Source organism: Oreochromis niloticus, linkage group LG17 (genome assembly GCF_001858045.2).
Source record: "Oreochromis niloticus isolate F11D_XX linkage group LG17, O_niloticus_UMD_NMBU, whole genome shotgun sequence".
In the NCBI taxonomy this organism is placed as follows: domain Eukaryota; kingdom Metazoa; phylum Chordata; class Actinopteri; order Cichliformes; family Cichlidae; genus Oreochromis; species Oreochromis niloticus.
Genome location: NC_031981.2, coordinates 20,586,264 through 20,598,969, shown reverse-complemented (window position 1 = coordinate 20,598,969; position 12,706 = coordinate 20,586,264). Strand labels below are relative to the sequence as shown.

At 36.8% G+C, this 12,706-nt stretch overlaps 1 protein-coding gene across 2 annotated transcripts; it reads right to left on the bottom strand.

Annotated features, from left to right (window-relative positions):
* Positions 1 to 471: 471 nt before the first annotated feature.
* LOC106096845 (CD63 antigen-like) lies at positions 472 to 11,302 on the bottom strand. Of its 2 annotated transcripts, XM_019346389.2 has the most exons (10): positions 11,200 to 11,302; positions 8,113 to 8,181; positions 6,180 to 6,299; positions 5,977 to 6,051; positions 5,446 to 5,541; positions 3,532 to 3,633; positions 3,003 to 3,035; positions 2,826 to 2,909; positions 1,403 to 1,510; positions 472 to 573 (listed from the first exon to the last, which is right to left on the bottom strand). In XM_019346389.2, exons 1-9 carry the CDS (start codon positions 11,257 to 11,259, stop codon positions 1,424 to 1,426), a joined length of 726 nt encoding a protein of 241 aa, XP_019201934.1. In that variant the 5' UTR covers positions 11,260 to 11,302; the 3' UTR covers positions 472 to 573; positions 1,403 to 1,423. The 2 variants fall into 2 exon arrangements, with proteins under 2 accessions (XP_019201934.1, XP_013121191.2); XM_013265737.3 differs by lacking the exon at positions 472 to 573 and having other exon boundaries at positions 603 to 1,510.
* Positions 11,303 to 12,706: the final 1,404 nt, after the last annotated feature.

The window sequence follows — 12,706 nt, the reverse complement described above, 5'->3', positions numbered from 1 at the left end:
CTGCAATAGACGTAGGCTGCCGGGGATTCCCATGATGCATTGAGTTTTTCCCTTCCAGTCACCTTTCTCACTCACTATGTGCTAATAGACCTCTCTGCATCGAATCATATCTGTTATTAATCTCTGTCTCTCTTCCACAGCATGTCTTTCATCCTGTTTTCCTTCTTTCACCCCAACCGGTCGCAGCAGATGGCCGCCCCTCCCTGAGCCTGGTTCTGCCGGAGGTTTCTTCCTGTTAAAAGGGAGTTTTTCCTTCCCACTGTCGCCAAAGTGCTTGCTCATAGGGGGTCATATGATTGTTGGGTTTTTCTCTGTATTTATTATTGTGCTATCTACTGTACAATATAAAGCGCCTTGAGGCGACTTTTGTTGTGATTTGGCGCTATATAAATAAAATTGAATTGAATTGAATTGAATTGAATTGAACGGGCAAATCCATGCCTGAAGATGTATCTTCTCCCATTGCTTTGTGTTAATTTGAGTGGTGGTTTGATCCCTCTTAACGTCTCTCTGCTGGAATTTCCAATGATGGACTTCTGAGATCTGATCTTCTGGACTGTTCATCCTGAAGAACTGCCAGGAACAAAACCAGAACATCTACAGGTTTTCCGATTTATGCTCTGTCATGTGTCCACTCGTCTCCATCTCCTAACCTTAGATGTCCAATCACTGTGTTTGCATAAGATCCACTGATATATAGCCACTCCCTATCATCAATCTTTCACTCACTTTTAAGTAAGGTTACTAAGGTTATTTTGTTTCACATCTTCCTTTTTTGCTATTTTACCTCAGTTAGATTTGCCTTTAGCCCCTTCTGAAGAAGAACATTGGTTTAGGCATAATCCCTTTTAAACCAGCCAATCACAATTTACTCCATTCTCTACCCAGTCTCTTAGTTAGGCTTTTTTTTTTAGAATCACCATGATATTTTGTTACTCTTATTCTTATTCATCATTTTGGGCCAATAAGCATTTTATATTAAACAGATTACGTTATGATCAGTATTTGAAGTTCTTAAAACCAGCCAACTGAGTGGTTCTTGAATGAACTTTAGTAGTTTTCATTTATTTTCAACTACTCCACACTGCTAAGACTAACAAAGCTGCTTCTTTTCTATAATATGCCCCATATAAGAGGACCAGAATACTGCATAGTATCAAATAACACACACAAAAAAACATTTTGCTTTTTAAGCTATGCTTTGTACAGCTGGGAGAAAAACTCTACGTGTTGTAATCCTGCATCACACCACAACCTCAACCTCAACATTTGTCTCCTGCTTCTCTTTCGCTCAAGGCACAAATAACGTTTTTTTTTCAAGTGAATAAAAAGAGGTCACATCCCGACCACCGAGTCCTCTTTTTATGCTCAAACCTAGTGAAATGGTTAAAGGTAAGAGGACCTGCATGTGTGGTAGTTCCTTTCATTTGTCTTCCATGGCAATGGATTCATCAGCATTGTTACATTTGACCTGACGGATCATGCAGATGGTCATGAGCAGGGCCAGCAGCTATAAAGACAGGTAGATGAACGGGGGTTAGTTCACAAAACAGGAAGGCTATAGAATTAAAAAAGGTGAAGTTCAACAGTTAATACACTAGGGCAAGATTCACGTCTCAGCACCTGACAGTGGGAGTGGCCTCCCAAAGTATTACACATGCCCAAATAAACAAACAAAACAGCATAGCCAGTATGATTCTACCTTTATTCTTACACATGTTTCTGCCTTGTTTTGCATTCTCTGTAGAGGTAATCCCACTCTGCTTCAGTATTGTGGGTATCTGGCCTCTGGAGAGGCCAGTCTATGACTGATAGCTGTGTGTTACTCGTGTGTTTTTCTATCCAGATATGCTTTTACCACACTGGCAGGGTGTTGGAGGTAACTCACATGCTGCAAAATTTGGTTGTTGCCAGTAAGAAGCATTTCAGTTTGTATATTTTGGTGGGTCAAAATCCGATGGTACTTTTGTGTGTTCACGATTCCATAAAATTAGACAAGATCTCCATCACCACTGGCTGAAATGTAGCCCCAAACCTTGACAGAGCCTCCACCGTGTTTTACAGATGGCTGTATACGCTCACTGTTGTACCTCTCTCCTGATCTCCTCTGTACATACGGACAATAGCATATTACAAACCATAAATTTGGACTCAGCACTCCATCAGACCTGTTGCCACTGATTTTCAGTCCAGTTCTTATAAAGTCTGGCAGTTTTTTCTTCTTGCTTCTCTTCTAAAAGACTGACTGCTTGACAGCCAACTTTCTGAAGAGGCCTCAGTGAACAGTAGATGGATCACAAGGGCCAGAAGCATCTCACAGGTCCTGTGATAGGTCTTTGTATGATGTTTTTTAACTATTTCTTCGAGACGTATTTTTCAGATACTTTTCACTTTTCACCTGTTATAAGTCTTCCACTTCTTCTTTTGTCTGGAACTTATCCATTTCTCTCCAATTTTGTAAGAAATTAAATATGAAATTTGCCAGTTTCAACTAATAGCTCTTTGGGCATTTTGTTGTTGGTGCAAAAATATCATTTTGTGCCTATCAAATTGCTTTTTTAAAGTCGACTTTAAAAATAAAACACAACAGGCAAACAAAAACAAAACAACAGTCTGCTCCTTGGAATCAAACTGTAAACAAATGTGGGTCTTATTTCCTGTTCATTGAGATTTTAAAGATGCTATAGAGACATTGATTTTGATTTTTAAAGTTATATGTTAAAGGTGGCCATGGTGATTTTGACAAGATCTTAAAGAACAACACAGTCACGGTGACACACAGTGAAAACCAAAGAAAATAAAGGAAAAACAATAGTGTAACTTACTGCTGTAACAACAAATGCAAAGAAGAAGTTTATAATCATCCTGAAGATGTAGTCCAAGAACCCAAAAACACGCTCCCCACAAGCCTGCAGAATCGACAATAGTAATTACCTGTAAACATAACTGACCTACAGATTGTATCATGTTTGGATTTACTGGTAGCGTGATTGACTAAATACCTTTGCATAGATTTTCTCTGGACCTCCTTTTCCCTGCAAGAAAACAGAAACACAATGTGGACACAAATAAAACCAGTACATCATTAATTTTCTGATGCATTTTAGGAAATATAGTTTACCATAGAGTATATGATAGAAATAATTGCAAAGAACAGATTTTTTAAAAACCATTAAACAAGTGCAAATTCATACTTGATGAATGTATGGCCACAAAATTCTTGGACTTTGATTTTTAAAAGTGACAATTTGACACTGATTTTACACAGCAAAGACTTGATGGTGAAAAAGAGAGTGTTTACATTTACATTCATAACACCAGAGTCAACTCAACAGATGCTTCTGAAGAGATGATTCATTAGTCTGTCAAAATCTTTAAAGTAACATGACTGACTACATTTAATCATTATCCAGTCATCAAAACAATGATTAACATGTTACGAGGATGAGTTTTCCCATCAAATAAGGTTTATTAGTTTCCTTTTCTTTTTTTTTCAAGTCCAACATTCTCGTTTTATTTCATAAAACTAACCTGAGGTCTGTGTTTGCAATTAGTTGCATCTGATGTGCATTCACAGGAATTTGGGATTTTGTTGCCCCAGTCCTCAACACTCCCTATTCCACAGCATTCGAACTGTTAACATATGTCAAAAACACATTAGACAAATGAAAAGTTTCAATATAATTTTACAATATTGTGCAGTTTGCAATATGTAAACTAATTAAGTCCAGAAAATTATTAATAAAAGGTTTTCTGTATAAGGTGCAATCAAAAAGTTCCTTGAGTACAAACAAAAATGATCAGTGATCATGAGCATGCTTGTTGTTACTTCTGTGTTAATGCAGTTGTGTGTATTGTGTATTTTTTCCCTGTGGTCAGACGGTCAGCAACAAGTTCTTTTTAAGCACTGTGAGAAAACTGAGGGCAAACATTTACCCTAAAGAGCCGTGGCATGTGCCATGATGAACCTGCTCACAATGTACAGGCATTCATCGCAAAGTTGCTGATACCTAAGTGCATCTTGTTAGAGCAGAACTTCCTCAGAGTGATCAGAAAGAGCAGCAGGCATTAATCAGTCCAGAGGTGCTCAAGGAGACAACCTTGAAGTGTAGTTCAAGGTGGAATTTAAAATGAGTATGATTTTTGCCTTTTATAGAACTTTTTGATTACGTCTTATATAGTATAGTAGTTTTTTATGGTAGTTTAATTTTAATGGAGAAAGAGTGAATATATTCTTCTTTTGGCAGTCTTTGCTACTTTAGCCGTATGTTTGGGGTTGTTGTCAGTTTGGAAGACCCATCTGCAATCCATTTTTGTTGTGGCTCAGGTTCTCATCAAAGATGTTATGGGACATGGCCCCGTATATTTGTCCCTTGACACAGAGAAGTCATCCTGTACCATTAGCAGAAGATTGGCCCTACAGCATAATGTTTCCACCTCTGTGCTTGACTGTGGAGTTGTTTGAGTCATACTCAGAATTTATCCTCCTCCTCACATAGTGACTAACTGATGTCTCCCCCATTCATTTCTAATGACTGGTCATTTTTGACTGAGAAAACCACTGACTGTAAAAATGTTGAATAATACACACGAAATTGTATGCAAACTAAAATCATTTATTTTGCCTGTTTAAATTCTCTTTGTGTACAAAATCTTGGAATCTTAGGTTGGTCTAATCAAAGTAATTACATTTTTCAAAGCTAAAACTTGTAAATTGGTCAGATTTGACTGGAACACTGTCATGGTCCAGGTGAGTGGCTGCCTCAGCAATCCCTCTACACACCTGTTGCTAATTCCCGAAGCTGTATTTAAGTCCTGCGTTCTCAATGAATCATTGCCAGATTATCTGCTAACCCTTGTTGGTGCCAGGTCACCAAGTTAGGTTCTTGTGAAGTTATATATTCTTGTGAATTAACTGTTTTCTCCTGTGATCTAATATTCCTGGAATCATCTTCCTTTCACCTCTTTCCCTCTGTTTCAGTGACTCTGTTTTCACCAGCCTGGAACCACGACCCATTACCTGTTTACCTGTCATAGTTGCAATCACCTGATTCAAATCATAGCTTTCTGTTTGCAATCTGCATCACTAGTATTATGTCTCGTGTAATAAAGTTTTCACATCAAAGCCACGCTAACTGCCTCCGTCTGAGTCTGCACGTTAGGGTCCACTCTCTCGCTCTGGCCGCTCAGCCTCAACAGAACACAGCATGAGATTGAATGTGTTTTATTTTTTGGTTTGATATTCTGTCTTAATCCATTTAAATTAAACTACCAAAAAATATATACTATTCATTTCTTTGTAAGCGAGCAAATTAAGCAGGGAATCAAATAAGTATTTCCCCTATTGTATGCTTCTACCAAAATCCAAATGTGTTGTGGAAATAATCCTCTCATATTTAAAAAAAAAAAAAAAAAAAAAAAAAACCTCTCATAGAGGTACATTACATGTTTCTGTAACGCGTCAAGCATGTGTCTAATGCCTGGTACTTCCATGTAGGGCTGCACTAGTTCACTGGAGGTACTTAGGAAGGCAGCCTTTAACTACAAATAAAAAGAACATCTTTAGTATCATGGTACAGAAATGAGAGAATATATTATTTCATGACAGACAGAGAAGGGCACAAATCTTAAGTAGGCAGAGAAACAATGACTAAAACATTAAACATACTATAGAAAATAGAAGAAAAGAAACCAAATGGTGTGCATCAAACTAAGTCTTGACTTTCTGGAGTTGATTGATTTCTCCCAAGAAATACGGCTATTTTTTTTTCTAATTGTCACTAAGGTACTGAATAAATAAAAGAAAAACTATAATGAAGACAGAACGTCAAGATAGTTGATGTCAAAAGCGGACAAAAAACAAGGTCATCAGAAAATAAATGAGATTCAGACTATTTCTATATAGATAATATAATAAAAAAACAGGAGGAGAAAAGAAGACAGATCACTGGATAGGCAGGGAGAAGGACAGATGACCTGGTTTCTTCTGACAACTACAGTGATGCCACAGATTATCATGATGATCATTCCAGTCCCCACGAGGCCTGCAAACTGTACATGAAGCAATATTTTAAAAACAGACAGAATCATCACTTTGATCTCATTGTGATTATTGTGAAATTAAAAACAAATAATAAACAGGTATCAGCTCTTTATCTTGTTTGGGCTCTTGTTCTTACTATTTTGATGGCAATGTCTTTCTCACAGCAGGCAGCAAAGATTCCCAGGAAGGAGACACCGAGGACACCAAACGCAAACAGCCAAAACCAGCCAATGCTTGGCATACCAAATGATGAGAGCTGGAAACAACGCCAACACCAGATTAATCTGGAAGTTTATTCATTTGTTGAGGTAAACCAAATAGAATTAATGAATCTGAGTCTCGTCACAAATATCTAATAATATAGATCATGACTCAAGCATTTCAAAATCTGAACGAGGCCACACCAGGACCAACCTGCAACTTGCCCCCCAGATTCAGATAGTAAACCATTAACAGGTCCAACAATCTACCAGCTTCACTGCGTTTTTCTCTTACTTTGAGAACTATCGGGACCTCTGCCTGAAAACTGTCTGCTTCTAAATAAACACTACAAACATTTCTAGACGAGTGTTATAAATTACATAATTTTGGAGAATGACTGATACTAAACCTGGCTCAGTGCTCACAACTGAAAATTAGCTGCTTTTGTCTTCTGAGCATGGTTTCAGAGCATTACTGCACTCAGTTACATTTTGGTAACAATGCAATGATTGTAATGACTTCATTATTTTTACCCTTTTTTTAGCCATAATTCTGCTGCTACCCAGAAGCATCTGATGAAGGCAAACTGAAAGCATGACTAGCAGTGACCATTAACTCAAAAGAAATACCAAGAAAGGAGGGAATTATTCTAACCTACCACACATATGATGAATGATTTCAAACTTTTGCCTGACAATATTTCCAGTTGGTGCTTTCGAGAAAGAATAAAAAATACTGGGCCAAGACAGCTGTTTTTATTCTTGGTGGGGAAGCAACTGAAAGCAGACTATAGTTACTATTAAACTATACTATTACATTTTGTGCCCATGTGAGAGCCTTCAATTTATATGGCATAGTTCACAGTTTTGGACCTATAGTATTGCAATTTTGGACTTTAAATTCTTTTTTATTATTAAGAATTCCCTGTCTTGTGAATTTTGTAGTTTTAGAAAGCTTTGAGGTTTTTCTTCATTTCTGGGCTTATACTTATCAGATGTGTCTAGTCTTTAGGATTCTTAGTCTTTAGTTCGTATTACTGTAATGGTCTGGTTTTGCTTGTGATTAGAGTTTCTATTTTTATTTGTTACTTTATGTTTTAGCTCATTTTCTATATATTCTTGTATTGTGTTAAACCTTTATCTGCGTGTTCAGTGGCTCCCTGTTTAATTACTTCCTGTTTCATTTTATGAGTCGTCTCTTGTGCCTTACTATTAGTTTTACCTTCCTCCATGTTATTGTTGTCACTAGTTTCAGATGTGGCTCATTACCACCCTGTGTGCAATTCCTCGATGATCTTGTGTATGCATTTGCAGCCCTGCTCTTCCCTTTGTTTTTGTCATTGAAAACTTTGGGTTTAGTTTCACTTTTCTTCAGACTTTGGCCAAAGGCCTAAAGACGAGGTTACTTTTTCATTAAAGTTTGCCTTTCCGTCTTTTAATTTCTGGCTTCTTCCTGACAAACTTTCCAATGTTCCCAATGGTGGCAAGAAAAAGGTCGGTGCTTCGACTCGAGCTGAAGACACAGTTCAGCCTTAAAAGTGCAAGACTATTTCTTTATTGCTACAAAATAACAAATGTACGTAACATCTAATTTTAGTTAAAGTGTAGTTCAGGTTTGGGGTCCAGTTTCAATTAAATGTTCTCAATGGAGATAATGCTAAACTTAATCTTAAAATAACTGAGTGGGTATATCATAAAAAACAAATATACTGTGGATGCTTAAATCTTTAATTATTTTACTATTTTCATTTTTTTTTTCTTTGTGATATTGTGAATAACTTCACTTTTTTTGTTAAAAGTGCTAAAACTGAAGAACCAACAAAACATGTAGTGGATTCAACAGTCATGTACGGTATTGTTTATTTTTACCTGAATCCCAAAGGAACTGAAGAGTAAAGTGAGCTGTGCTACCAGGAAAATCATTCCACTTCCTATCACCTGACGAAACAGAGTCACAGTAGTTAGTGTTTAACAAAATTGGTATATGTTGTAAATATACATGCCAAAATGTATAGAGACCTAAGTGTGTCAACAAAACATGAAGACTTTACTGTCCAGAGGACAAAACTTTAAAAATACAATAAAATTGACACATCATATGAACATTACAATCACAATGTATGTATTGTAAATGCTTTGCATTGACTTACTGCAATGTAAATGCATTTAGAAGTGTGACATTGGAGAGAGAATATGATGTAATGCAGATAAGGCTGACAAAGGATTCATTCTATTGTTCCCTAAAAAGGTCAGTAGGGGGCACAGTGTAACGCTAGTGACCTGAAGTCTGTTGAAAAGGAGTCAGAAGAACATATGGGTGTATTCTTGCATTCCAGTAAAAAACTTGATTGTTCACAAAAGAAGATATGAGATACTTATATGTGGAAATATTGAACTATTAACTGAATAAAGTCAATGTGCAGGAATGTGAAATATGAGATGCAGTGAAATGTGCAAATGTGGACGATACAGTGATACATCTGCTGCAGAGAGCATATTCCTCACTCGACAGACCCGACACCACAATTTGGACATTGTTCTTCAACTTCTCTAGTGCCTTTAACATGATTCAGCCCGGGCTGCTGAGAGGTAAGTTTCTACAAAGGTTCAGATCCTTCAATGTATGCAGCAGGCTGCTCAATATGTTTTATCAGTCTGTTGTTGTGAACAGCATCTTCTTTGCTGTGGCGTGCTGGGGTGCAGGTATCAAAGCAAAGGAGCAAACAGACTGAACAAACCCATCAGGAAGGCTGAATCTGTTGTTGGCATGAAGCTTGCCACCCTGGAGGAGGTGATCAGTGACAGAATGATGGCTGCTGGCAATCATGGACAATGAATCCCACCCCTCCATAACACACTGGACAATCTGAAGAACAGTTTCAGCAACAGGTTCCTTCAACCTCGCTGTCTGAGGGTCATTACAGGAGGTCGTTCCTTCCCACTGCTATCAGACTCTTTAAGTCAGGTCCACACATGTGGAACAGAATTAATCACACTTCAATGCACCCTGTCACTTTTGTACACCATGACATATTTGGGCACTTTTATATTTATTCGTACCTATATCTCTATATTCTTCTATTTATCTTAATATTTATCTGCCATAACTCTGTTTCTACACTCATTTTATATATTTATTTTATATATATGTTTGTTGTATATTTGCTGCTATGACAACTCAATTTCCCTCTGGGATTAATAAAGTTTCTCTGATTCTGAGATGTATTTTCTGGTGTTTATGTTGTTACCATTATTATTATTATTATTATTATTAGTAGTAGTAGTAGTAGTAGTAGTAGTAGTAGTAGTAGTAGTAGTAGTAGTAGTATAAGACCTTAACTTACTCTACATTCAGTATTGGTTCAGTAGTTTGACAGAATACCATTTCAAGGCAAGCCAGAAGAAACACAGTTAATGCTCAGCTATTCCACTCAGTTTTTTGCGCTATGATTAAGCATGGTTCTAAACAAGGACCAGCAAGTGGAGAAACTGTCATTGGTAAGTTTGAATTAGAAATTAAAAAATTAATTAATTTTAGTCAGACACTGAGGTTGAGAATGTGACCAACAGGAATGTGAAATGGCAGGTCAGCTTCGTTGAAATCCTAGTTCTGCTCCACACCCTGTTTAGACTGACTTGAATGATGATGTAGAGCTAAGACCACAGCAACCAAAGTCAAGTGCTAACTGATTAAGTAACCAAACCAATCTAAGGTAAAACATCTCTTTGCAAATTAAAATTTGGAGGAGAAAGCATTTGATTATGTACAGAGGCAGGATGTTCTTTGGAGCACTGCTGTAAACAGAGTTAACGACTGTTAAGGCAGTTGTTGGAACCACAGCTTGGTCTTGCAACTAGAAATGGAAAAAAAGAAACCCCACCTGACTTTGCAGAGCGTCTGCTAGAGTTGAGAACCGAGAAAGATAGACAAACCTCTAAATTAGACCACATGTAACACTATTTTAGGTCTTAAGGCAAAACTCACTCTAGACATGCTTTCGGTTCCTGACTGCTCCCATCACACTGACGCAAGTGCAAATGCATCACAGTTCTATATCTATATAGATATATAGATATATATCTATATCTATATATCTATATCTCTGAAACTAAAAGCTTAAGAAAACAAGATGCTGAACTGCAGCTGCAACTGAAAAAGTGACAACATAAAATAGCTCAACATGTTGTAAAAAGACTTCAGTGAAGAAATAAATATCCCTGAGCACTGCACTTATGCCTTTTTCACTGAAAACATGCATGCTGTGTTATTTATATTTATTTATATATATTTCAAGTTGCCTGACATTAAAAATAATATTACAGGCTAATCAAAATGAAAACAGCTTCTTTAAACTACACCCTCTTTTTTCCCTCCTGTTTCATTTGCATTTCCTCTTGCAGCACTTTTCTTCCTCAGAAAGGTTAAAAAAAAACATCAAAGAGAATAAAAGCATCTTGGTAGTCGGCAGGTTGAATGAAATATGACACTGGTGTTGTCTGCTGCGTTGCTCCATTTTTTCAAGTGACTTCCTGCAACTTCATGTTTTATCTGTCTACTGAGCATGAGCAAAATTCTGGAGCTGAATGTTGCTTTATAAATATGTGGTTATTATTCTTAATTTGTGTCACATTCATTTACTGAACAGTACGATGTTTTTATTCATACACTGAAATTCTATGTAGATGTTTTAGGATTTCCTTTTCTCGGATGTGAACCTGCCTTTTTCTGTGTTTTTTTTTATATTTACTAGAAAGATTTTTGTAAAAAGCTGAAATTCTTTTTCCAGTCTTTCCAAGAGCATAATCCAAAGACTTTCATTTCTGAACAGTCACTATTTTTTAATGAACTCATGAAAAGTTTTCTGATCCCTTTTTCCTTCAACATAAATAATATCTTGTGGAACATCAATCTTGAGAACTAAACAAAGCTATCATTTTTTTTAGGTTTCCACTTACCACAAACAGCACATTGTAGAAAATAAAAATGCACTTTAGGCATCCATTAATTTTCCCCATCTTCACTTTTTAGACTCACAGGAGATGAAGCGGTGAGGTTGTAGCTGAGAGGTGTGCAGCTTTGTGTGCGGTGATAAACTGCCCAGACAGTGAATGTGAAATAAGGAACACACAGAAGTGAAACATACAGAGCTGTTCTGTAGCCAAAGATGTACAGGAAGATAAGACATGATCTGAAAAAAAAAACTTCTCCTAAACTGCAGCTTGAAATTTGGAAAGAAAGAGAAAAAGGGGCTGATTGAAACTGCAGTGAGCAGAAAGCAAAAACTAAAAACCAGAAAAGCCCATTACCCTCCACAGCCCCCACCTTAAGGACAATATGCTGAAAACTTGCTAACTATTTTTGTTTTTACAATGACACCGGAAATTCTTTATTGTTTAATTTTAATATCACCAAAAGAATTATTTACAATGAGACACACAATTGAAATTAACCAAATTTAACAAACAATGACAGAAAAAAAGAGACAAAATTGAAATGAAAAGCAAATACTCTGATTAAGACTTTCGTGTTAAATTAATTTGTGGTACACAAAATTGCAGAGGTAGGAATAATGTGTGGTTACTGAACATGTGTCTAGATAATACATGACCCAGTCTGGAAACAGTCTGGTTAAGGTGACAGACATGAAGAGGAAGTTTATCAAAATATAATGCTACTGATAATTGAGTACAACAGTGTTTCAGAGGAAGTGAGTCTGAGTTGTTTCTTGCAAATATATGAAGGATATATTGCATTTCTTGGTTGACTACAATCAGCAAATTGACTATAATCAATCTGAAAATAGCAAAGGAATCTTAGATTTTTTTTCCTTTTCCTTTCATTAAAGTTTGTTGCATTGAGCCAAGGGAAATCAGTTGTGGTTATGGTTAAAAGAAGCTAGGTGTGACGTGAACCAATGTAATATTCTCACTGAGAGACAGTCTCAATACAAATAGTCTAAAATGACTCAGATTTTTATTAGCTTTGTCTAGAGCAGTGGTTCTCAAACTGTGGCACACGTACCACTAATGGTACGTGGGCTCCCTCTAGTGGTACGCGGGACATCTCCAAAAGTTTTTGCTTTTTTTTTAGATTAAATATATATACCATGCTCTGATTGAGGGATTCTGAAAAATTAAAACGTACAGCTCTGCTATCACTTCCGACATAAATGAAGACAAGAAACTAAACAGCAGTGACTTTTGTAGAGTTACTGAAGTTGGGCTATCTGGTATACACTGATGTGCTATGTGGTGGCTAGCTACACGGCTATGTTAGCATAATATAAACACAGTGAATCTGGAGGATGAACCCTAACTTTTTTCCACTCTATTAATGTTAACGTGAGGGTTCCCGATGGCTAGGGACATATGCAATCGCATGGCAGGCTTCTCTTTTGTTAGTAGAAGAACCGCTCAGATTTAATTTCTTCACTGCCTGGCAGTGTTGCATTATGTTAGCAAA